The 25,428-nt window shown below is 46.9% G+C and overlaps 1 protein-coding gene and 2 non-coding genes across 3 annotated transcripts in view; 2 read left to right on the top strand and 1 right to left on the bottom strand.

Annotated features, from left to right (window-relative positions):
* Positions 1-25,428, bottom strand: part of TRANK1 (tetratricopeptide repeat and ankyrin repeat containing 1) — a 79,817-nt gene that overhangs the window by 26,237 nt on the left and 28,152 nt on the right. Inside the window, 12 exon segments of the mRNA XM_032459269.1 lie at positions 3,033-3,576; positions 3,578-4,069; positions 4,071-5,390; positions 5,392-5,942; positions 6,601-6,777; positions 8,337-8,591; positions 9,338-9,496; positions 14,870-15,040; positions 17,989-18,120; positions 20,147-20,285; positions 20,907-20,990; positions 23,387-23,505. Coding sequence (XP_032315160.1) covers positions 3,033-3,576; positions 3,578-4,069; positions 4,071-5,390; positions 5,392-5,942; positions 6,601-6,777; positions 8,337-8,591; positions 9,338-9,496; positions 14,870-15,040; positions 17,989-18,120; positions 20,147-20,285; positions 20,907-20,990; positions 23,387-23,505 — 4,143 coding nt within the window.
* TRNAA-CGC lies at positions 1,718-1,789 on the top strand. The gene has a single exon. It is a non-coding gene; the product is annotated as a tRNA-Ala (tRNA).
* TRNAA-UGC lies at positions 24,979-25,050 on the top strand. The gene has a single exon. It is a non-coding gene; the product is annotated as a tRNA-Ala (tRNA).

The raw sequence follows: 25,428 nt of genomic DNA, 5'->3' as shown, positions 1-25,428 counted from the left end.
TCAAAAGTACACAGTTTAAAGAAATTGAAAGCACAAGTTGAAACTGTTGAATCTAATCTAACTCAGCTGATATTGTGGTTCAGAGATTTACATTAATGAAAGAATCAGAAAAAGGCACATAAGTGTTCACTGTGGTGAAAAACTGGAATCCACTTAAAGGACCTTCTAGGGAACTACATAAATTATTTTATATAAACATACTCAAAGAATAAAGGATGATTCAGCCACAAAAAACTTGAAGTACTAACATAGGCTATAATACGGAAGAATCTTGGAAACATGATGTGAAATGAAAGAAGATGGGTATAAAAGGTCACATGTTGCATGATTCCATTTATCAGAAATGTCCAGAATAGGCAAATCTAGAAAGTAGACTGGTAGTTCACAGGGTTAGGGGAATGAGGAGAGACTGCTAATGGTTTTAGGGTTTCTTTTTGGGGTGACAAAACTGTTCTGGAGTTAGATAGTGGTTATGATTGCACAACCTCATGAATATATTATTTAAAAAACCCCACCAAGTTGCACATTTTAGACAGATGAATGTTATGCTGTGTGAATCTCAATTTAAAGAATAAAAAATGGGGAAATATTCACTAAACATATATTCACTACATAATCAATAAATACATACATGAGTGTGATAAATGCATATATGTATAAGTAAAAAGATCAGGAGGAAATAAAACAAAATGTTAGTTGTTAGCAGCCTTACAGGGAGCTTGAATTTTTTTTTTTAACATTTTATGTGTTTTCTAGCACATCTTATTGGGGCTTTTTCTGGTTCTATACACAGAAATCACACAGCCTTCCCTCCATCCTAAGAGAAGAGGTGGAGGGAGGGCATAGCTTAAGTGGCAGAGTGCATGCTTAGCATGCATGAAGTCCTGGGTTCAATGCCCAGTACCTCCTCTAAAAATAAATAAATAAACCTAATTACCTCCCAGCCACCAAAAACAACAACTAAGAGAGGAGGTGGGAGATGGGGTTTACGCAGTAATCATCTGTGTGGGTTGCTTAGCACAGCAATTTAAAAAAAAAATTCAGTTTGCAGGAACAATTCCCTTCGCCATTCTCTACTTTGCTGATCATAAAGGCTGCTGTCCCTATACCAGTGGTGCTGAACCAGGGGTACACATCAGAATAAGGGGCTCATTCAACTGCTCGTGCTAGGTCCTCTCCACAGGATCCAACAACGAAAAAGGGGGTGCCTTCCAGAGCCATGTCCTGAGGACAGAGAAATGTGGGTTTTGGTCACCCGACCCCTCCAACAGTGTTGGGGGATAGGAGTTCTATAAATGCTTCCTGAACGGATGAAAGAAGGGCGGCGACTAAAAATTCCTATTAAGAGCATCAAGTTCCTTGGGCCAGTTCTTCCCACACAACACAAGTGGAAGACCACAGAAGGCCACGAAGCTGAGTTGCTCAGATGCAACCAGACCCTGTGATGGACAAGCAACATCAGGAGACTTTGAGAGCCCTGGAAACCGGGCTGAGCTGTGTGGTACATGCTGCACTCTGGGAGGCCACCTGGCTTCTCTGACCGTTTTTCTGAATCCTTGGCTACACAAATCAGAATTTTAATCTAATTTTACACTGGATGTATGTACGTGGGCGAGTGTGTATGTGTATGCGTATATGTGTGTTTGGGATGTGTGTGTTTTCTCTCACCATCAGACTATAGCCTACCAAATGTATCTAGAAAAAGAGACACCAGGGGGAGGGTATAGCTCAGTGGTAGAGTGCTTGCTTCGCATACACGAGGTCCTGGGTTCAATCCCCAGTTACCTCCATTAAAAATTAATAACTAAATAAACCTAATTACCCACACCCCCCAAAACAACAACAACAAAAACCTACATCAGGCATAAATACTGAAATGTTAGAAATATTCCCATTAACTTCAGGAATAACACAGGAATATGACAGGAAAAAGAAATGACAAGTATAGGAAAGAAGATGAAAACTGCCCTTATCTGCACCAACATGCCAACCTCTAAGAGGCAGAAGTAGGAGGAGTGTTCAGCAAGATTGTGAGACACCAGATCAACATACAAGAACCAGCAGCTTTCCTCTCTACCAGTAAGACGTGACTGGAAAATATAAAAAGAGAAAAAAGGTATAGCTATGATTATAACAAAAAGTATAAGGTCCCCAGGACAAATCTAACTGCTGGGGAAAATGTCTGGGGAAAATTATAAAGTATCACAAAAGGCAGTAAAAAAAAAAAATCTAAATAGAGAAATATGCCGAGGTTCAGAAATCCCTATAATGTAAAGATGTGAATTCTTCCCAAAGACTGAGAAATTGAATGAAATTCCAATCAAAAGCACAAAGAGTCACTGGAGAAGTCTGATAATACAGTAAGATAGTACGATAGCAGCATAAGAACACAGTGAGCATTCTATAAATGATAAAGGAAATATTCTGGCATTAGTGTCCCACTATTTCAACCCTCTGTGTCTTCATAAAATGGGAATGACGCCTACTTTGTAGGATTGTTGTGAGGATTAAAAGCAGGTACTATATGTGCTCAGCATCGTGCTTGGCACAGAGGAGAGGCACAAGTGAGATGCAAATCAAAAGCGCCTGAGTGTGTGTCATCTCCCACCACCTCCCACCTGCCTTTTCTTGCTTCTCCTTGGGAGAAAAGCTGCTTTCAGGATTAATGATTTGTAATTGGTGAATTACTTTATCTTGCATAAGCACGTAGTTCCAAAGTGCTGTAACAAAAGTTCTCAAGCAGTTTAAACGTTCCCCTGAGATGTTTTCATACCATGGCCAACACCTTAAGATGTAATAACTTAAAGGTCCACTTCCATTTAACCACAGCCTAAATGATCAGCCTAAGAGTAAGTACTGGCAGAAATCAAAAGATCTCTTTTTCATGAGGGTAACCACTAACAAACTCCAAAACAGTGTCCTTATTCCAGCTGGGTCAAGGGCCTGACAAAAGCTGGACCACAGCTTCAAAAGCAGCCCAAGGTCAGTGCCCAAGCACCTCCCTCACAGGCAAGCCCAAGGCACCGACATACCCGAGTGGGACCTGTAGTTCTGGTACAGCTGGTGGATCTTCTTAGGCTTCCGCACGGCACACTGCTTGTCACCGGTGCTCTTGCTGGCGTAGTGGAACAGGGAGCGCAGGTCGCTGAAGCGGAAGGCCACGCCCTTCATGATGGTCTGGGCCGTGTCCCCGGTGAGGAACATGGCGTTGGGGTCATTGATGCATTTCATCAGCAGCGCCAGCTCGGCTTGGGTGAAGTCCTGGATCTCATCACCATAGAGCTCGTGGATGGACCACGGGAGCACCTTGACCTTCGACAGTCTCCGGGACAGGTTGTAGAGGACATCCTCTTCATCAAAGTAACCTTTCTGAGACCTGATCTGCTGATACAGGCAGAAGAGGACGTAGATCTCGCTCCGGTCTTCCTTGAAATTGGGGGACCGCTTCCGCCCTAATTTCTTATATGCTTCTTCTGTCAGTCTCCCTTTGGGGGAGCTGAGAGCCTCAAAAGATCCCTTCAGAAAAGATTTTATTTCCTTCCAAATCAGTGCGGGGTTGTAGGAGGTTTTCCCTTTGAATCATTTTTGGCCATATTTCATTGGCGAACACCTCATATGTCACAAACACCCGGGGGTCGCTGTCACACGGCCGCGTTTCTGCAGCCTTCTCCTCTTCGCCGTAGCCCTCCTCTGCCTCGGCCTCCTCCTCCTCCTCCTGCCAGTTGGGGATGGTCAGCTCTTCCTGCGTGGACCATCCTATGATGGTTCTCTTCAAGCTGCCATCTTCATTTCTCAGGAAAAATGGCTTGGGCAGAGAAGCATCAAGCAAGAGGAGCAGCTGCTTGGAGGTGACAAACAGTGGAAAGTTCTCATCCTTCAGGTCCTGGAGTCTGTGGACATTGGGTTCCAAGGGTTTGTAGTGGCTGGTGGCCTTGGTAGACTTGGAAAGCTCCACGAAATTCCTCTGCACCTCCTGGCACAGGACGTGGTTCTTGGTCACGAAGATCTGATGTAAATGCTCCAGCTGGTGGGGCTGTTCTGGGGTGCATCCCTCCGCCCCTTGCCCATGGGCCCCCAGGCTCCTCGCTGGCCCCGCGGGCACAGGCTTCAGTCTCCTGCTCCTCTTCTCCGCTGTCCAGTGTTTCCACCTCCAGGGAACCTTCCTCCTCCTCCTCTTCCTCCTCTTCCTCCTCCTCCTCTTCTTCTCCCCCGCCTGGACCCTCCTTTCGGGGCTCTACTTCCAACCTTCTCTTCAGCCAGATCTGTCTGGCCAGGAGCGGGCTCCCCGCCTGCCCCGCCTTCTCCCAGTAAACGTGGAATTTCTTCCACAGCCGGTACAGGCAGCAAGTGGTCTTGCCGGTGCCGCTCCGCCCGATCAGGATGATGGGCTCCAGCGGCCGGGGGTTGAGGTCGATCACGGCGTACTCGAGCTCGCCCACGCGGAAGGGGTACTCCACGGTGGCCGTCGTGTCGTTGAGGATGTTGGAGGCCATGCTGGTGCTGAAGCTGTGGAACTTCATGATGTTATACTCCGTCTCCACGGCGCTGGCCGGCGGGAAGTACTCGGGCTCCGCGCGCGCCCCGCTCTGTTCGGCCTCCGTGTCCTCCACGTAGCAGCGGGGAATCCACTTCTGGATCTTCTTGTTGGCCGACACCTGGCCCTTGTTGATACCCTTTAGCTTCTTGCGCAGGACACAGGACAGGCCCCGGTTGTAGGCGCTGCAGATGGCCTGGATGGAGTCCGGCAGCCTGTCGTGATCCAACACGACGTCCCAGATCCGGATGATTTCCGTGTAGACCCGCCCCACCTTCTCCGAGGGGTGCGCGCCGCGCTCTGCGGCGATGATCTTCTCGGGGTTCTCGCTGCACCGAGGGGAGAAGTCGATGGCGAGCTCCCACAGCATCCGGGCCCCTTTGTCCAGCTTAGCCTCGAAGAGCTGGATGCTCCCTTTCAGGTTCCTCAGCCGCTTCCGCAGGCCCCGCGTCCACTCGCCATTGCCCAGATTCTGGATGGCGAGGATGATTTTCTTCTTCATGACCTTGGTCATGATCTTGCTGGATAGCTTCTTCAGCATCTCCGAAGTGCACTCGATCTCCCATGTCATGTTCTCGAAGTCCAGGAGGCAGGCCTCGACCTCTGGCAGGCTCTGGTCGTCCTGGTCGTCACTGCCCTCTGTCCCCCTGTGACCAGCAGGCACGGGCTGCCGGGCCCCGAGGCCCCCATGGACGCATCCCTCCGCGGCCTCAAGGTCACCGGGGTTGTTCCCGCTGCTGTCAGAGGCCCCCGCCCCCGGGGCGCCCTGAGGCTCCTTCTCCACTTCAGGGCCAGCTCCCGCCTCCAGAGGCTCAGGAGCCTGGGGACAGGCCTCTGAGAGGGATGGATCCATTTCCTACCTGCCGAATCAAAGCCGTGATGTCCTGCACGAGGCAGTCTCTCCGTGAGCTGGGCCTGGACACCCCAGGCTCCGGCCTCATCGCCTGGGCATCTGGGAGGGTCTCCCAGCTGTCAGGGACCACGGCTCCTCCGGGCGGGGCTCGGGCACCGCCGCCGCAGGGTGGCAACTTGGAGGAGCCCTTGATCTGGGACGCGTGAGCTGGGGCCGCGGAGCGCAGGGGCTTCCCCGCGTGGGCGGCGGTGTCCTGGCGGCCCCTGCGCTTGCTCTCCAGCAGGGCTTTGTTCCAGGCCAGGAGCAGCGCGTCGTTCTTCTTAACGCGGTGCCGCACGTCCTTGCCTTCCTTGTTCTTCAGGTTGAAGTTGATGTCAAACTTCACCAGCAGACCTATCAGCTTCCCCATGCGCTTCAGCATGCCCTTCTGGAAGAGGATGTGCATCAGCGTGTTCCCGCTGCTGTCCTGGTTGTTGGGGTTGAGGTAGTGAAATTCGCTGGGCTTGGACCAGAACAGATTCAACAGGTGATTGAGGAAGTTAAAACCGACGTCAGCTGAAAGACACAAAAACCCTGATGAGTGCTCAACAGCTCTTCTGGGGAGCACAGACCCCGTGGATTTGAGAGAGATGCCAGCCAGGGGTCCCGAGAACACGGAACTTCCCCAAGGATTTGATAACCCAGTGATTCTCAACTGGGGGCGATTTGGTCCCCAACAGACATGTGGCCATGTCTAGGGACATTTTTGAGGGTCACAATTTAGGAGGTACTACTGGCATATAGTGGGTGGAGGCCAGAGATTGCTAAATATCCTACAATGCACAGGTCACCCACCACACACACACAAAGAATTATCCCTCCCAACTGTCAACAGTGCCAAGGCTGAGAAACCCTGAAATCACCTTATAATATTCCAGTAAGATCCTTTATGTCAAGTCCCTTGAAAATGGTGTAAGTAAATGGAAAATATTTGCAGCTATGGACTTCGAAACTTAAGAATCCTTCTCAGTGAACCCACCCTGACCATTCACTGTGATGCTCACTCCTTCCCATCAAGCTACGTGTGAGGGGCCAGGAGATACGCACCTGGCCAAGAAACAAGCCTTTTCCAGACAGTTGGTTTTCCCAGTAGGAAAGACCAAAGAGCATCGCATCAGTTCTGATATCCAGTTTCCTCCTCAAGAAAAAGACTGCTTACAAAATAAAGGCCTACCTTTGATCTCTAGAAAGATGTGGAGTGCAGCATGCAAAGGAGTGTCGCCTTCGGTGAGAGAAATGCCTCGAGGATCTGCACCCTTGGTCAAGAGGAGGAAGGCCAGTTCGAAGTCCTCATGCTTCAGGCACGTGGTGATCGGCCTCTCCTGGCTGCCCTGGAGACCCTCAGGCGAGGCTGGCAGAGGCAGAGAGAAGGGCACAGTCAGCTGCATCCCTGAGCGGAGGCACAGCCCTGCACCCCTGCGGGGCTGGGACCGCTTCTGCTCTTTATTCCAAAGCAAGAGCTGATGCTGACCCTACTTCCAAGCCCTCCCGCCAGCATCCTTTCTGGGAGGCAAGGGCTTCCCATGCACCCTCAGAGGGAAAGCCCAGCTCCTCCAAGTGCCCTGTCCATGGGCCTCGCCTCCTCTCCCATCTCTCCAGCTCCCCCTCCCATCCCGCCACAGGACCGCCATCAGCACTGCCCTGGAGTAGGGACTGGCACAAACAACTGAACTCCCAGGGTTTTCCCAGCACCGTCCCCAACACACAGTGATCAAGACGTAGGCGTGTTTCACACATCCTTTGCTTCTAGGAAGCTCCTTCCTGAAAATGCCCTTCTGCCCTCATTTGTCATCTTCCCTGACACTCCTCCACCCCCACACCACCTTCCTTTTAGCTCAGTCCACGCCTCCCCTCTGCAGTGCAGGCTCCCTGACCTCCATCCCCTGCAGCCCTGTACCCTCCTGCACACAATGCCACCCGCAGCCATGTATTCACTCTCCATCCTTGGGTCCTAGCACCTGACCCCAGGGAGGTACTCGATAAGTGCCTGCTTCATCGGGAACAAAACAGGAATGCCATAAGCGCCTTCATTTATGGGCAAAGGTAGCAATGCTCCACACAAGGAATGGATTGAAGAATTAAAGCAGAAATAACATGGAGGCATACCATCTACGTCCTGAAACCCATGGGCTTTGTATGGCACTTTGAGGGTTGGGACCAAGGTGTCATCACTCCTTCTGAAGGTCATTTCCCCTTAAACGGCAAGGCAGGCAGAAAAGCACACAGCCAAGGCACTCTTCCAAGAGCCTGCATCTCTGAGCTCATTGAATATTCAAAACAGACCTAAGGGGGACTATTTTCACCCCCATTTTATAAATGAGGAGACAGAGGCATAAGTAGCGTGCCCAAGATCACACAGTTAGTAGTGGCCTTACTGGGGGGCGCTGGGGAGAGGGGGTGGGAGGAGGTTGGTGTTTCCAAATTAGTTTTAAAATAAAACCCAGTCCAGCAAGATGTGTGCACACTCCAGACACACATCCAGCCAAGTGTGACTGTGCTGATTAAAGCGGCAGATGTTTCCACCCACCCATTTATCTGGCCGTTTCTTTAAAAACAAACATCTCAAATCCCAACCCGTGGATCAGAAAAGAAGGCCACACAGTTTGACAAGCACCCACATGGCACACTGAGTGCAGGGAAAAGTCCAGCTGGAGGTCAGGAGGAAATGACCACTGTGGCTACAACCGGGGCCAAGGCCCCTCCCACAGGCCTGAGGTTCCTTACACAAGAGAGCAAGGGGAGAATTCACAAAAATGCACTGACCCCATCACTGCTTCAAAATGAGAAGATATGAGGGAGGAAGAGAAGAGGCAGAATTTAAAGGAGAAAGGGAAATCAAGAGGAAGTCCTGTGATGGCCTGGACTCCCCTGGGATGACCCCCGGATGCTCACTCAGCTTCAAGGACTCACCTCCGCGGTCTATCAGGTGGCCCAGGAGCTGGGTCCTCCGCTGGTCCCAGGTGCAGAGGTGGGGGAAGACCACACAGAGGTCGAGGTCCGAGAGGTCGCAGTCTTTGATGAGGCAGTCCCCGAGCGGCAGCTCCCCGCTCGCTTTGCGGGTCAGCAGCAGAAGCACCTCGGGCCATCTCTGTTTTTCCAGTAAAGACTTGATGAAGGTGTTGGCACAGTCGCGGTTAATGTCATAGACCAGGTCAGGAGGAATTTCTTTCAAAAACAAGAATACATCACACTCCAAAGATGGTTTATGTGGTTTCTGCTCCCAACAACAACCCAACACATCGGTACAGAAATACCCCAAGTTACTGGTCAGTATTTTCAGGTCCTGGGGAACCATAAACAAGTACTTAGTTACTTCGGGCATGCTACTCAACCACACGTGAACCTCAGGGCCAGCACCGGCCCTGTGAGCTCCTTGGGAAGGCTGGAAATACCTTAAGGAAGTAGAGCCTTAGTCAACAGAAGAAAGAAACATCTGTGGCATTTTTTGAAAAAGGATGATATATGCAAATAACAGTTCCAGGAGGATGCATGAAAAACAAGTAACAGAGTTGGCCTCTGGGGATGAGATGTGGGGACTGAAGTTCAGGGGTAGATGACAGATTTTTCACTGAAGAACGTTCTGTGTTGATTGAATGTTTTACATGTAGATCATGACATTATTTCAAAATCAGTGTTTTAGAGGGGGGAGGGGATAGCTCAGTGGCGGGGTGTGTGCCTAGCATGCACAAGGGTCCTGGGTTCGATCCCCAGTACCTCTATCAAAACATAAAATAAATCTACTTACCTCCCCCCTTCCACCAATAAAATAAAATTAAAATAAAATAAAGTGATGCTATTTTTTAAAATAAATAATTAAATAAACAAATAATTTTTTTTAAAAGATATGAGAGAAGGGTTTTAAGGAGCCTAAATCATCCTTGGGCATGACTGAAGGCTGTGAGGAAAGTTACCTTGCAGTGAAGAAAGAAGGCGTAAGAACCTCTGAACCACTTCTTGCTTCAGAAAGTTTTTCTGCAACCGGCTTCCTGAGTTCATGTAGGTCACCAGCTGCTCGGAGGCCTTCCGGAAAATGTCGCTTTCGCTAGCGGGTCCCTCACCGTTGCTCAGACCTGCAAAACACCCCCAGGTGCTGCTTCTGACTGCAGAGATCATGGCAGCAGTAAATGGCAGAGATGACCACACCTCTCCATCCCTCTCCGTATCCATGTGACTTCGAAGTGCCAGCCACTAGAGGACCCCGCCCCAGCCTCCTCCGGCACCCTAACCTCCGGTTCTGGCCTGGCTTCAAGACTTGCCGTGACTGGGAGAAGACTGTGGATGTGATTTTTGTGTCAATTCTGAGCCTAGGATTTGAGAGGCCTTGTTTATGAGTTCTGTTCAGGTCTAGGCTAGATAAGAAACATCAGCCCAGTCATCCAAACTGAGGCCCCTTGGATGTGAAAGAGCCTAGCTAAGATCAGCAAGAGGCAGACACCTGAAGGAGTTCCATTAAGGCTGTGAGAATAGCCCAGTCTCAACTGCTGGATCCTGAGCTAACTAAGTGTTTGCTCCTTCAAGCTACTAAGTTTGGGGGTCGTTTGTTACACAGCCGTAGGTAACTGATATAATGGTTCAGGGACATGACAGCAGGAGGATGGCTTAGCGCAGCAGCAACATCCAGCCACGTGGCAGCTGCCCACGCACCTTACTGACAAGTGGAAAAAGCCAAGAGTTAAGGAGCCAGCTCTCTGGGCAAAAATGGGCAGACACTATCCCCTTGCTTCAGTTTACTGAGAAAGGAGTCATGATTCAAAATCACCCACTGAAGGAAGGCTGGAAAAAGGGTAAATGTTTTATTTGGTATCAGATGATACACTCAAAAAGCCCTCCTGGTTAAAATGGAATTTTACTGCACAGATAACTGGACATGTGTTTTCATACCCAGTGAGACAGGCCTGGCCCACGGCATACGTGCTATCACATTGTGAAGAGGTGAATGTGTGTTCCATGCCATGTTCTAACAGGACGGGAGCACTTTAAAGGAGATGGACTATGAAAATGAGGGGGAATAAAAGCATCCCATCATCAGACAGGTCTCCCAGCAGCAGACCCCGAAGATCACAAACAACTGTGAGAAAAACAAAGGCTGCAATTTTGTTCTTGATCCTGAGGACTTTGGGGCACCAGCTGCCAGAGAAGGTGGACGTGCTGCCATCTAGTGGTGGCCGGGAGAAGCAGGGAAGACAGCCAGGTAACCCTGACCACTCAGGATCCCCCGCTGGGCTACAGCTTCCAAGGCAGCTAGTGAGAAAGGCAGTATCTCAGGTCCTGCCCTGAACCTGCGAGAGCAAACTCTGCATTTTAACAGGCTCCCAAATGCTTCATGTGCATATTAACATCGAGAAGCTCTGGTGTGGAGAACAGCAGAACCTTTCAGTGAGACTCTTTGTTTCTCAAGTTTTTTCTCACCTAGATGCAAAAGCCACTGAAAGACACCATCTCCATTTTCATCAAAATGGGGCACAGTAAACCTCCCAAGGAGCGAAAGGTGAGAGCATCTCTTATCCTAGTCTATAAACTGGAGCGCTTGTTCATCGGGGTACAAAAGCTAGTGTCCTACTGGTGCTTTACTCAGGACCACAGATGTGAAAATCAGAACCCATCAGGTTGGACTTGGGTCAGAACTAGGGTACCAATCCCATAGCAGGAGCTCTTCTCAAAGATAATGCTTCCAATGGGCCCGGTAATGTGTGAGGATGGGGAGAGATTAAGGTCCATGCAATCTTCGTTTTTATGACTGGAGATCCACATTTATTCCCATGGCCCCAGGCCTTCTCTTTGCATCTCCCTCCCACTATCCTCTCAACTACTACTCTGGACAGAAACCCGTGCTAGGGCTAAAGTCTAAAAAGATGCTGTCCTACACAGTGGCCGCTAACTTAATGTAAAATTAAAGTTAACTAAAGCAAATTAAAATTTCAGTTCCTCAGTTGCACAAGCCACACACATTTCAAGTGCTCAGTGGCCCTATGTGCCTCACGGCTAGCACATCAGACAGAGCAGTTATAGGACATCTCCATCAGTATAGAAAATTATACTGCATGGTACAGGTCTACAAAGATCCCTCAGCTCCACCTCAGGTTTTAAAGTTTGCGCAACCAGCAAGATCTTAGAAACAAAATGTATGCATACGACTCTAAACAGCCATGTGATGCTCAAACGAACAGCCACATTTGATACAGAGATCATATTCCAATACTGGCTTCTACAAGGGTTCTACCGCTAGTCTTCGGGAAGAGCTCTCTGGGAAGACTCCAACTTGTTACCCTGCCTGATAACTGTCATCCTCTTCCTTTCTGATTTTTTATCATTTTCTTTTGCTTTCTTTGACTTGGTGTGTCCCTAGAGTCATTCAGTATCCCTCTAGCGTGGCAAGCAAAGCTTCGTGGTCAATGGTCTGGAAAGCTTTAAAGTTATCAGACATCCAGTAAGTTCACCAATGAGCACTGGGGGATTTAGGCTTGTCTGCATTCACTGCAACACAAACTCCCCAGCGACCCACACGTCAAGCCTGGAACCAGGCACGTTCCCTCCTCCCGCATGTGTTTATCTGCCAGGTGCGTCTGACAGCTGAATTCTAATGATTGGAAAGGGGGCTAGCTGTGATCCTACTGAGTCTCTTCTCTTGGTGCCAAACCTGGACCACAGATCTAGTTGGTGAAGGAGGAGACAGGTGAAGGGAGAGCAAGACCATCTCAGAAGATAAGACGTTTTTAGGATCAGCAGACATTCAAAGATTCATTATACAAGGAAAATGAAAAAAATCAAAACTTTAAAAACGAAACCAGAAGTTCATGATTTATACTAAAGTCCATAACACTAAATATAACATACATCTATACATCTACAGCATTCTAAGAATTAAGGTTGTAATTAATGAACGATAAATTTGCAAGCAAACCAGCCATTTTCTACCATTAACTGGTGGTCCTTCCTTACAAGGTTATTTTAAAACCTGGAAATTCATTGGCAGAGAAATCTGGTTACTTTCAATTTCTCAAACAGTAGAAACCCTCCTGAAACAGATTACAGGCATAAGCTCTCAGGAGGCATTTCAAAATGACTTATTAAATATACTACCTCACCAAAGAAATTACAATTCTTTAAAATAGAGGTCATTTGAAAACAAAACATGATATATCACAGTTTTAAAAGAACATCCCGGAAAAACAGGACTCTGCAGATACATTTCTCTCCCCTTATTCCCACATTTTCCTAGAAACAAGGACATATTTTAAATAAATAAATAAGAATTAAAACATAGATGGGGAAGGCAGTGGGGGAGGGGCAGTGATAAAAAGCAGCTTCAATCTTCCCCACATAAAGCTTTCCTGACCCTGGAAATTGCCAAGATCCTCAGCCTGGAAGAGTCCCTCCCACTCTCCCCCAAACACACACACCCCACATACTGCCTTCAACTTGCCGCCTACTCACCCATTCCAGGGAGGGAGTGTTTCTGGGGAAACACATCCAAGTAACTTCAATAAACGTGCACTAACCATCTATCAAGTATTAATAAGTCTTGTCCTTCATTCATAAATACAAACCATCCAAAGATCAGAAGATAATATAGGAAAGGCAAGTGCACAAAGGAGAAGCAAGAAGACAGGTCCACTAACCCCCTAAAAACATAAATAATTCAGAGAAAAGAGGAGGATGGCCTTAAAAAAAAATTCTCAATATTGTTAAATGCCATTCAAGAAGTAGCTAGCAAAAGAACCTGAAAATATATGTGTGTGTATGTGTAACTGAATTGGTTTGCTGTACACCTGAAAGTAACATTGTAAATCAACTACCCTTCAATAAAAAATAAAATTAAAAAAAAAGGCAAATGTCAATCACATACAAGCTGTCACAGATAAGAAACAAGCAGAGAACCAGAAAGAGTTCTTAAAAATTAAAGCTGAGTTTCCAAATTAAAAAAAAAAAAAAAGCAACAGGCAAGCAGAATTATAAAAGGAAAAGCTAAAGACCAAGTCATAGATCTGGAAAGAAAAAGGGAAACAGAAAACATTACGGAATGCAGACAGACATGTTATACATTCAGGAAGCTCAAAGAGATGCTGGAAGGGAACAAAATGATAGAAGATACTTTCCCTGAGCTATAAAAAGTTAGATTGAAAGGGGCCAACGGGTGCCAAGCGAGAAGAATGAATGAGAACCCACACCTAGACACATCTCTGGGAAATTTCAGAACTGTAAGGACAGAAAATCAGAAGGGAAGATATGGGAGACTGGCATCAGACTTCTCATCAGTAACAAGGGGAAGCTGGAACACAGAGTTCTGAGGAACAAGGTTTTACAGTGCATTTCGTAAACCTCTGAGACCATGGCTTGTCAGACACACCAGAAAAAGCCACCTGCCATTAACTGGTGACACGTCCCTGATCGTGATGCACATCCCAATGTCAGAGAAGGCAAAGGTGGGGGGAAAGTGCAACTTAGGATGGAAGAAACACAATGTCTGTATGCAGACCAGTCTCCATCAATCAAAGGATAAAGTAAAGACATTTTCAAAAACTCCTTAAGTCTACTAGGCGTATCTCCTCCGTGAAAAACTTACTTAAGTAGGTATTTAGCAGAGCAAGAGATAAATCTAGACAGGCCTGAGCCACAGGAGTCACAAGAACTAAAAGAAGCATAATATGCATGTGCTGTGGCCACAGTCTAAGTAAAAGTCTAAAGAGATTCTAAGAAGGACGCATGTGTACATACATACACAAACACACATATATAATAAGGCATATGTCTGTTTCATTGATCTAGGATGCTTAAAGTGTATCACACTTAAAGGGCAAAATTTTAAGAGCATCTGGTGATTCTCTTTTATGGGTCCAGCAAGGCCACTAGTTCTAGAAAGTGTAACATTTACATCATCACTCCACCTTGTGAATGCCATTTACTGGTTTTCAATGTTTAGAACCAATCTATAGATGAAGCACAGAAAACTGAGAGTTAAGGAACAGAATGTAAATGACACAAAGAACTTGACAAAATTCAACAACTAGGGCTGACTTGTTGCACTTGATCTTATACAGCAGTCAGTCAATAGATGCTGTCCCCAGCTGACAGACTGGAAAATAGAGATACATTTTTTAAATTGGGGGCTGTGGCTGGTTCTGAGGAGTGGGCTTAATTTTTGTTATCCCCTGCTCTGTCTGATTTTTTTTTTTCTTTTTTAACGTGTGCATTCATGGAAAAAAAAAAATTCACCCCTACTGCCCAAAGGTGGACCTGGCCAAGTTCCTACAACGTGGCAGACACTCTCTCAATAAGAGTTGTCTCATTCTAGCTTTCAAGAAAAGTAAACAACTCTTCCGAAGATTGGGGGGGGGGGGTCTCACTTCTGTCTTCATGTACTAAGAAAAGATAAACTGATTTGCATCTAATGTCACAGAACCAGTTTTGCCCCCTCGAAAAAGTTCATTCCCTGGAAGCTGTACCTGAGAGGTCCTTAGAACACGCAGCCAGCTTTTCCAAGTGACTGTTGATTTTCTCGATGGCTTTGAAGTTCTTGTTCCTCTTCAGGACATCCACAGGGGACCGGGACTGTCGATCCAGCAGGGTGGGGTCTGCCCCAAAGTGCAGGAGCATCTGCACATCTTCCGTCTGTCCTAGAGTGGGCCAGAGCGAGAAGGGGGTGTTGACACGGTTCCTGCCGTAAGGAGACGTCCTCACGAGTGCACTTGCTCCCGTTCCCGGCCCCAGCGGCCCCGGGCCAGGGGACCAATGTCCTTCTGCTTACAGAACCTGAAAATCCAGCCGACTTCCCAGAGCAAGGAGTCCTGTGTCGAGTGGGAAAGACAATAGCTTTTAAGAGGTTCAGTAGTGCGTTCCTCTCTACCTTTCTCCCCTCTCCTTGGCAACAAGCAAGGAGAGGGGGAATCTGGTTACTAGGCAACAGTTACAGCTGTAAGGATGACAGCAAGCTGTGACTTCAACTTCTTTATTCTCTAGAGAGCAAACAGAATACACATCCAGAAAAAAAAATTTTAAAAAAGCCTATCTGGGGACGAGAGAAGAAAGTGACTACTGCTTCTGCATCAGGGTCTTCTTGTCACTGTTTCCACCCTCGCAGCCCCACCCTCTGGCTGCCAGCTCCGTTTGCTGCTTTGACATATCTATTTGCCAAGCATCGGGGTATCTCTGTGATCACAGATGCAGCAGCTTTCAGAATGTAACAGGTTATCCCTGGAGGCACGGAGAGTCAAATGCATCAATGCCCAATTCCCAACTCCCATAACCGTGCCTCCCCAAAATTCACCGCCTTGACAAAGCATCTCTTCTCCAGGCATCGTCCTGTTCATGGTGTTCTCTTTTCCTACCTCCCCAGTCACGGCTGCTTTTTTCCCATTTTATGAAAATAAGACAAGATAAACAAGGCATACTCCCTACCCATCAAGCATCTCCCTGTGGTAGGCAGAATTCTCAGGTAGACCCTGACATTCCCAACCCCTGGTGGACACACATATCTTCTCCTGGCTATTCATTTAACATTCATCTAAACACTGCTGTGATGAGACACTGCAAAGGTAGTTAAGGTCCCAAAGCAGCTGACCTCAAGAAAGGGAGGCTATCCTGGCCTGATCACATGAACCCTAAAAGTCAAAGGTCTAGAGGTCAGAGATGGAAGAGGGCAGAAATCCAAAGCATGAGAGGGATTTGAGGCACAAGAATCTCTCCACTGTTAGCTGTGAATACAGAGGGGGCCACCTGACAAAGAATGTGTGGCATGTAGAAGCTGACAGCAGCCTCTGGCTAAGAGCCAGCAAAAAAACGGGGACCTCGGTCCTACAACCACAAGAAACTGGATTCTGCCACAATCATGTGAGCTTGAAGGAAGGCTCAGAGGTCCAGATGAGAACGCAGGCCCAGCCAATACCTTGACTTCAGTCTCCAGTGACCCTGAAACTCAGTCACATCATACCAGACTACTGACCTACAGAGCAGTGATCTAATAAATGAGTGTCATCTTAGGTCACTATATTTATGGTGATTCGTTACACAGCACAGAGAACTAATGTAATTACCAAAGTGTGCTGCCCCAAAAGATGTGAAAACACATTCCCAACACAAATGTTCATAACAGCATTACTCACAATAGCCGAAAAGTGGAAACAAGACAAACTTACTTCGGCTAATGAGTTGATAAACAAAATGTGGCAGACACACGCACAAGGGAATATTATTTGGTAATGAAAAGGGATGCAGTACTGATTCAAACCACAGGGATGAACCTTGAAAACATGATGCTCAGTGAAAGAAGCCAGACACAAAAGACCACGTATCGTATGGTTCCATTTATACAAAATGTCTAGAATACACAAGTCCACAGAGACACAAAGGGGATTAGTGGTGGCTTGGGGCTGGAAAGGAAGGGGAATGGGGGAGTGACTTCTGAACAGATAAGGAGTTTCTTTTGAGGGTGATGAAAATTTCCAAAATTGATTGTGACAATGTTTGCGTAACTCTGTGAATAAGCTAAAAAGCAGTGAAGTGTGCACTTTAAACAGGTGAATCATACAGCATCTGAATAAAGCTCAAAAGAATCCAGAGGAACCCTTTCTCTGATCCCTGCAGACGTGGATTCCTGGGACCCAGTCCAGTGCGGGTGACATCAGAGAAACAAAGCCCAGGGCTCCTCCTGGGACTTGCTGAAGAGAGGAAACTGCAATTTCCCAGGAGGCCCCAACAGACCAGAGGCCCCTGACCGGTGGCCTTCAGGCTGTGGCTAGTCCACAGGCCTGGTTACTTTTAAGCCAACATTTTATAATCACAAATTTTCATATTTGTTAAAAATCCAGCCTTCTGACGTCACTTGTCAGCCGAAGATGGCAGCTGTGTCTGGTCCCCATGATCACGCCAGGCTGCAGCCACGCCAGGCACAAGCCCCCACCGCTCCCTATAACCTCCCTTCTGCTGGCGCTGAGAGTCCATCACCACGTACCATCACAGCAACCCTAAATTTTTTTAATAGAAAAAACATGCTTTTCTCTATCCAAAAAAGAAAACAAAGACTGAGAGGTATGAGGGGCTCCAGGGAAATGAGAGGCATCAGAAGGCTGTGTGGGAGCAGGTGCGGTCTTCCCATTTCACAGGTTAACAAGGTACGTCTGCAGCAAAAGCAGCAGCTTTCCCTGCCCAGGCCAGCCGCGCTCTTTCAGGTGGGCTGCCTGGCCCTGGCAGGCAAGAGAGGATGCAATTCCTGTGTTAGCTTCTGAGCAGTCCGAGGACCTTGTCTGTTGTCTGGTACATGATTTACTGCTGATCACCAGCCTGGATTTGGTGTAGGTGTGATGCCAGCAGAGGCACACACACACACAGTGTGATGAGGGAGGAAGCAAATGCAGCCAGAAGCCCACATCCTTGAGACACTCAACCCCACAGAAGCCACTTAAAGCTGAGGGCTTTGACCTCACGTCCTTTCTGCGTGTTTAAACCAAGGCAAAATCCAGCCGTCTGAGACTGTCGTAGGACGGGAAAAGCGATCAGCTGTGCGGGTTCCCTCGCACCTGATGTCCCCCCACCCACAGCCCAGCCTCTGCCTAGTATGGCCACTTACGCTTGATGAGGTACCCGGGGGAGTGGGCGGCAACAACGTGCAGGACCGTGCAGCCATCCGCATCCTTCTGGTTGATACGACCCTTCCACTCGGGCTTGTAGTCCATCAACCACCGGAAAAGATGGTTTTCCCCTGGAGGGAATTCAAATGAGTCACTGATGTTACTTTCAACACACAGGAAAGCAGCAAAGCACATCACTGTGTACCACCCTGAGGGAACCAAATGGGGCATCCCACGCACGCAGCCACTGACCACACACAGGTGCGGGGACATAGCGTCTGTGAGTCGAAAGGACGTTACAGCAAGTTACTCATACTCAACTTCAGGCAGCTTCTCTAGAAGCAGAGGGATTCTGGTACGTGTGGTTTACTGGGAGAAGGAGAGTGACGGGGGCAGGGCAGGAGAAGGAGGCAAAGAGAGATGTGGTCTCAGCTGAGTCAACGTCAGCCTGACTCCACTGGGAGCTCTGGAGCAGGGACTGCTCCACAGCATTGACCCACCTTGAAGCAGGGGTCGACCTTTTGTACCCCCGTCAAGAACTACAGGGAGCTTCTGGGGAGGGAGGTGAGTTTGAGGGGAAACCTTGCTGGGAGGTGGTACCTGTTGGCAAAGAGCAGCTCTCTGGCAAAGGGGGCAGCAGGTGGGGATGGGGACACTGGTTCTAAAGAGGACCTGGGTGAGGCACCAACGGTGCTCCATCAGTACTCATTACATGACTGCATTACTATCAACAGGACATGTATTTAAGTTCTTCTCCCAGACTCCTTCCTTGTGGGTCCTGGGATGAAGGGAAGCCACACACTTCTGCCAACCGTGGACACCACTTGTCACCACCTCAGAGTCTTCCTCCCATAAATGAATCAGGAATAAACTCGAAGACTTGATCTTATCAATACCTGTCTATAACCACAGGAGCAAACTTAAAAAGCAGACACAGTGAGGGATCATGATGGTCATACTCAGAGGTACACCCAATTTGAAACTGGGAGGACTGGATTAGATTGCTTTCCATCAGACTTTATGGTGAACCGTTTCATCCACCAATCCCTGTGTGAGAGTAAAATCTCTTATGGATTCTCCAACATACGAAATGGGTAATAACAGGGGAAATTTGGCTGAAGCAGAGATGGGAGCCGAGGTCTTCAAGCCCCTGGCCACCCCCTCTCCCATCCTGAGAAGATAGATGCTACAGCCTAGAAGAGGAAGACTGTGTAGACAAGTTCTCGTGGCCCCTTCTAAGATGGTCTGGGTTAGGCCAACAATGATGCCACATGTGCTTGGAAAAGAAAAACAGGCTTCTAGCTAAAGTGTAAATGTGGGTATTGTATGTGTGTATGTTTTAAGGATGAAATAAAAATATTTTAAAATTTAAATCCTATAGCCAAGTGGTAAAGACTGATATAAATAATACATCACATATTATAATTATATATTATATATATTAGTGTATTTAGGTTCCTGCTTCTCACAGCCTTGGGCCAGGTGGCTGAGTTGCTGGCTACCTGCATTTGATACCCATCAACAGTTTCCTCCAGCTGTTCAGCACTGGGGGTAATTCTGCCCTCCTCCCAGGAGATATTTGACAACGTCTGAAGACAACTGGGAGATGCAACAATCATCTATATATCATATCATATGTGTGTGTGTGTGTGTGTGTGTGTATGTATGTATATATATATATATGAGTCCTTTAAAGGAACAACAAGCAAACTGTATCAGTGACAGCCACTGTTTCCCTTGGGATTCCCCCACCCCCACCCACAGTAGTTGGTCCTCTGGTCTAGAGAGAAAATGAACTCAGGAAAAGACCACAGCTGCCTTTGCCAGCGAGAGGAAACTCCACAGCACTCCTGAGAGCTCTGCCCAGCCAAGGCTATCTGTCCCAAGTCCCTCCTTGGGTCCCAGGGTTCTGCTCTACTGCCAGGATCTGCCTGGGAACACAGAATCCTTTCAATTTGGGCCTCCCGTAGTTGTGAGGTTGCAGGAGAAATAAAAATGATGCTGCTTTCCTGCTGCCTTCATTCATTTGAAGAACTAAATCACTGACCATTCAAATCACCAAATAGTCCACATTCAAGTGGCCACATTCTGGTTTCACTTGAGCTAAGCAGTCTCCGAGGTCTGAGCTGGAGGGCATCGGGCCGGCGAAACACTCACGTGCTTGGATGCAGAGCCGCATGAGGGCGTGGAGAGGGTACGGTCCTATGGTCTCGACACTTGCCCCAATGGAGATGAGCCACTGGACTAATCTGGGCACCTGCTCCATTTTCTCATAAAGTCCAATGAAGACATATTTCTAGGAGCAAAACAAAACGAAACAAAACAAAACCACAGGACGAATCATAGACAGTTACCGCATCAATATGAAACTTCAAGCTCCTTCCCCATAAAGTTTGGGTACTTTTTTTTCCTTCCAGTTTTATTGAGATATAACCAACATGCAGCACCATCTAAGTGTAAGGTGTCCAGCATAGTGATCTGACTTTCATACATTGTGAACTGATTATCACAAGTTTAGTGAACATCCATCATCTCATGTAGATACAAAATAAAAGAAACAGAAAAAAGAAAATGATTTTGTGATGAGAACTCTGAGGATTTACTCTCTTAATGACTTTCATATGCAATGTTACATACAGCCATGTTAACTACATTTACCATGTTGTACATGACATCCCTAGTACTTATTTATCTTATAACAGCAAGTTTGTACCTTTTGACTGCCTTCATCCAATTCCCCTGCCCTTGTCCCCACCTATAAAGTTATTCAGAATCAGCAAAACCCTGATTCGCTGTGGCCCAAGCCTGAGATTACCAGAAATAACAAATCTCCAGCGAGGCAGCTGAAGAGGACTGTCCCAAGTACAAGCTGGAAGTGGCCTGACTCGAAACCGTCTGTGTTGAGAAGCCACCTTACCTCAAAGAGACTTCTTAGCGATAACTCTGGGACGTGGATGTTTCTCGGGAGTCGGTCTTTTCTCGCCAATAAAAGTAGAAATGACTGAAGAGAGAGGAGAAACAGAAAAAGCTGAAACAGGACAGTTCTCCACATAGGTTACTAGAACAAAAGTAATCTTAAGCTTTAAAACACACAAACGAAAAACAAAACAAGACAACCTCTAGCCCTGTCTCTTTTCTTAAGCTACCTACCAAGCTCTTTGGCCTGAGCCGTGATAATCAAAGTGTCTCTGTCTAGTCAACTTCCTGTTCTTGGGGAGAGCGAAGCTCTCTCCATATTTCCTCAAAGCCTGCTGAGGACAGGGGCAGCTGGCAGTGGGCAGCCCTGGGAGTACAGTGGCAGAAGGGATGAAAACATAATTTCCTGCAAAGTTCTTAAAGCTTAGCAAGCAGAAGAACCAAATCTTTTACAAATAGCTCATCCCAAGTAATTCTTTAGCACGTTAGTGCTTCATAAGCCCCAAGTATTTGGAGCCCATGAGACCCTACTGAGTGGGTTGCTGGGGCCATTCCTGTCACAGTCAGTTGACTGGGCAATTCTCTTCCCAACTCTAAGTCTTACAGTTGAATTAGAAGCTTGACATTGGCCATTGAAATTAAAAGCACTTATACCATGGAAATTAGCAAATACCACAAAACAGGACTTCAGAGAGCCTGCTGCTAAACCACTGACCCTAAACTTGAATCCCAGAGAGGTTAAGCAACTTTCCCCAGGTCACACAGCGCACCTTGAGAGGCCCCTGATTGAGATCATCCAGGGATGACAGCTGGACTAGGAGTTCTGGGCTTGGTATGGCCATGACTGAAGACCTGGTCTCAGAATCGTTTCCCTCATGCATGCTCTTGCCAGGAGCCGTGGGATCACAAGAACTAATCCTGTGGCCACATCTTGTTTCTGGTTTCTTTCAGTTTGACACCTACTCTTAACTGCTCACCCTGAACAGGCCCCACTTCCCAGACTCAATCTCAGGGCTCTGACAGTCCTGATGGCTGGCCTGGCTTTTGTAAGACTCATCTGTCTCCAGTATTTGAAAATGACCTGGGCCTCGCTGCTAGCAGGATATGAGACCACCACCTTGGCTGGATTCCCGGCTCTTCCTTGTCTGGCTGGGTGACAGCATATTAGGAGCTATCTGGCCCCATTCTCTCCTTCCCCACCTAGGCTACGGGGCTCCATTCATCCACATTCATCCCACATGGGGAAGAGGGGACATAAAAGGTTCTTTCCTGGGTGCTGTAAACGGAACTACTTTCCTGCTAATGAGGCCTAGAGCCTCCTACCCACAGATCTACCCTAACACTTGGAATCACAGAATTTCAGAACTTTTTTAATAGAACTGGAAAAACCTCTTCTTTGTTCACCCATTTTATCTGAAAAGAAAAGATCCCAGATCTCTAGTTAACAGGGCCCTGGAATGTCTGCTTCCTGGTTCCTGTAGAGTCCAGCCCATTTTCCTCACCCTTGCTGCTGCCTTCTCAAGACTGTAACAGAGGAGTGAGCTTCAGGGAGCCCGTGGCTGGACTTCAGGGGGTTCCCATGAGCTCCTTAAAGCTCTACCCGTCACTGTGTGTATCTGCAAAGGGAGTCTCACCGATTTCATCAGATTCTTAACAGCATCCATGACTTTTTCAAAAATGTAAGCATCCTGTATTCTAATGTCATTCAGCTTCCTGAGTCCAGAGTCCCCTATAGGCTGCCCTTGCCTTTTGGACTGCTCAGCTTTAACAAGCCTGCAGCACCTTTCTAACCAAACTCCCAGCCTTGGCCAGCCCATTCTCAACAGTGTGTATAGGCCACCATCAATGACACCCACTAGTCACTGGGCACCGAGCATATACGTGCCAGGTGCGATAAAACCCCTTTGGCTCAGTGTCTGCACACTGTAAGCCCTCAGTGGACAGTCACTAGATAGATGTCCCTTAAAGTCATACAGAAACCCCCCGAGCAGCACAGGCAGGTCATCAGGGCCCCCTGCCAGCAAACACCGTATAAAGAGGATTATAAAGACGAACTTTTCCTCAGCCTTTGGGCTTTGCATTTCTTTCTTTCTAACATTTTTTAATTGAGTTATAGTCATTTTATAATGTTGTGGGGCTTCACGTTTCTTTGATGACAGTGGAGACACAGAGCAAGCAGTGAGGTTGCCACCGAGTGTTTTTCCTAGCTTAAAAAAAAATGGAAACTGGGGAACTAACACATCTCAGTGACTTTCCATCTTTAATGATGTTAAAAAGTTATTTTGAGAGGAGGGTTATATCTCAGTGCTGGAGTGCATACTTAGCATGCATGAGGTCCTGGGCTCAATCCCCAGTACCTCTATTAGGGAAAAAAAAGTTACCTTGGCATCAAGATAAGTAAGTACTAAATTATAATCCCCCAGTGCCAGCAGAAAGAAATCATTTAGTCAAGAATGTCCTTCCCCCTCTCCTTTTACTTACATGCAATAATCCTTTCTTTGCCAACTTTTCTATTACCGATTGCCACACTTCAGTTGAGAATCCAGTAGTGAAAATATGATCAAAGCAGGGCGAGAAACTTTGCAAAACAATGGGGTCATCTGAAAGAAAGTTCCAGAGTTTAGAAATTTTACTTGGGCAGAGTCTAGAACATTTAGGAAAAGGTCCTCCAGTTAGGACCGCACATAGAGAAAAACGGTAAACTTAAGACATCAGAAAGAAAGGCATTTTCGAAGTGTAAAGTCCTATATCATTGAAGTGGCAATCATCTTTTTTTTTTAACCTTTTTTTTGAGTTATAGTCATTTTACAATGTTGTGTCAAATTATAGGCAATCATCTTAAGTCTGGGTGAAAATCAGTCCCCTAAGAGTTGGGCAGGAAAACACGAACTAACATTCACTCGGCTTCTGAGCCCAGTGATGTGTACTTATATTACTCCCTCAAAAGAACCAATATGGTAGTGCCTTTCTCCATTTACGGAGGAGGAAATGGAAGCCTAGGGGAAGGTACCAAACTCACTTCCTCTAAGACAGATGTGACAAATATTTTCACTCAGTAGATATGAAACTACGACGAGTGAGGTCAGGCTTCATGGCTTATCGTGTATCTAGTTCATGACCAAAACCAAGCCCGGCGGAACCCAGGTCTACCAGCTCTTTGGGTCAATCCACATTCTTACCAACCTAGTGGCCCTTCAACCTTTCGTATCTCGTGATCCTCCAGACTTATGGATGAGAACATCCAGGGGGATGGGTCAGGTGCTAGAATAACATGGCACCTCTTCTAGGTTGTCAATTTCCAAAAAAAAATCAGTGGGGAAGATATAGCTCAATTGACAAAATGCATGCTTAGCTTGCACAAGGTTCTGGGTTCAATCCCCAGTACCTCCATTAAGTAAGTAAGTAAGTAAATAAATAAATAAATAAATAAATAAACCTAATTACTTCCCCTCCTCAAAAAAAATTTTTTTAATTTTCCAAAAATCAGTAACTACCAAAACAAAAATATATTGTCTCAAAAGGATACCAAAGTTCCATAAATATATTTTTCAAAATTTAGAAACTGGACCATGGGCATCTATGTATCCTTCAAACAGGCGCACTTTGGTAGAAAAGTCTGGGATGCATTGCCCCAAGAAGTCCCGCTAACTGGCCCCACTCAGGATCCAGACTTCTTAGAGGGGCAGTCACCACGAGGAGGCTGTCTGGAATTCCAATACCTCTGGCTTGGCTTCTGATAGAACAGTGACTTTTATTAATTCCTAAAATATTTTTTCTCTCTTTTTTTAAGTGAAGTATAGTTGATTTACAAGGCTGTGTTAGTTTCAGGTGTACATGTACAAGCACAGTGACTCAGCCACATATATATATATTCTTTTTCAGATTCTTTTGCATTATAGCTTCAAGATACTAAATACAGTTCCTTGTGTTATACAGTAGGTTCTCGTTTATCTATTTGATATATAGTAGTGTGTATCTGTTAATCACAAACTTCTAACTTACCCCGTATCTGCACCTTTCTCCTTTGGTATCAAGTCAGTTTATTTTCCATGTAGAAGAGTGACAGAGTTGGGGAGGGCATAGCTCAGTGGAAGAGTGTGTGCTCTGCATGCACAAGGTCCTGGGTTCAATCCCCAGTACCTCCATTACAAAAAAAAACAATTTAAAGGACATATTGGGACAATGAGGAAGTGTAGGGGATGGGTCAAGCCATTCAGATTCAGAGGAAAGGGAAGCGGGCTTTAGTCACTGTTCACCAAAGGCTGACTGGAGAGTTGTGACCCATTAGCACCTGTCTGCACACCTTCTACCTCTCTGTTGGGGGACACGGCTGAGTCCACCTCTAACCTCTTCCCCACGCACTGCCTGACTCTGCTCTTACCCCTACTCTGTGCCAAACTTGCCAATCTATAGGATCCCATTCACAGACCACACAAGTTGCTTTCCCACAGTCACCAGGAGAACAGCTGTATCGATTGTCAGCCCTAGTTTCCCCACTTCTGAAAGCTGAGACCACTTTCCAG

This window comes from Camelus ferus, chromosome 17 (genome assembly GCF_009834535.1).
Source record: "Camelus ferus isolate YT-003-E chromosome 17, BCGSAC_Cfer_1.0, whole genome shotgun sequence".
NCBI classification, from domain to species: Eukaryota; Metazoa; Chordata; class Mammalia; order Artiodactyla; family Camelidae; genus Camelus; species Camelus ferus.
This window is presented reverse-complemented; position numbering and strand designations above follow the sequence as displayed.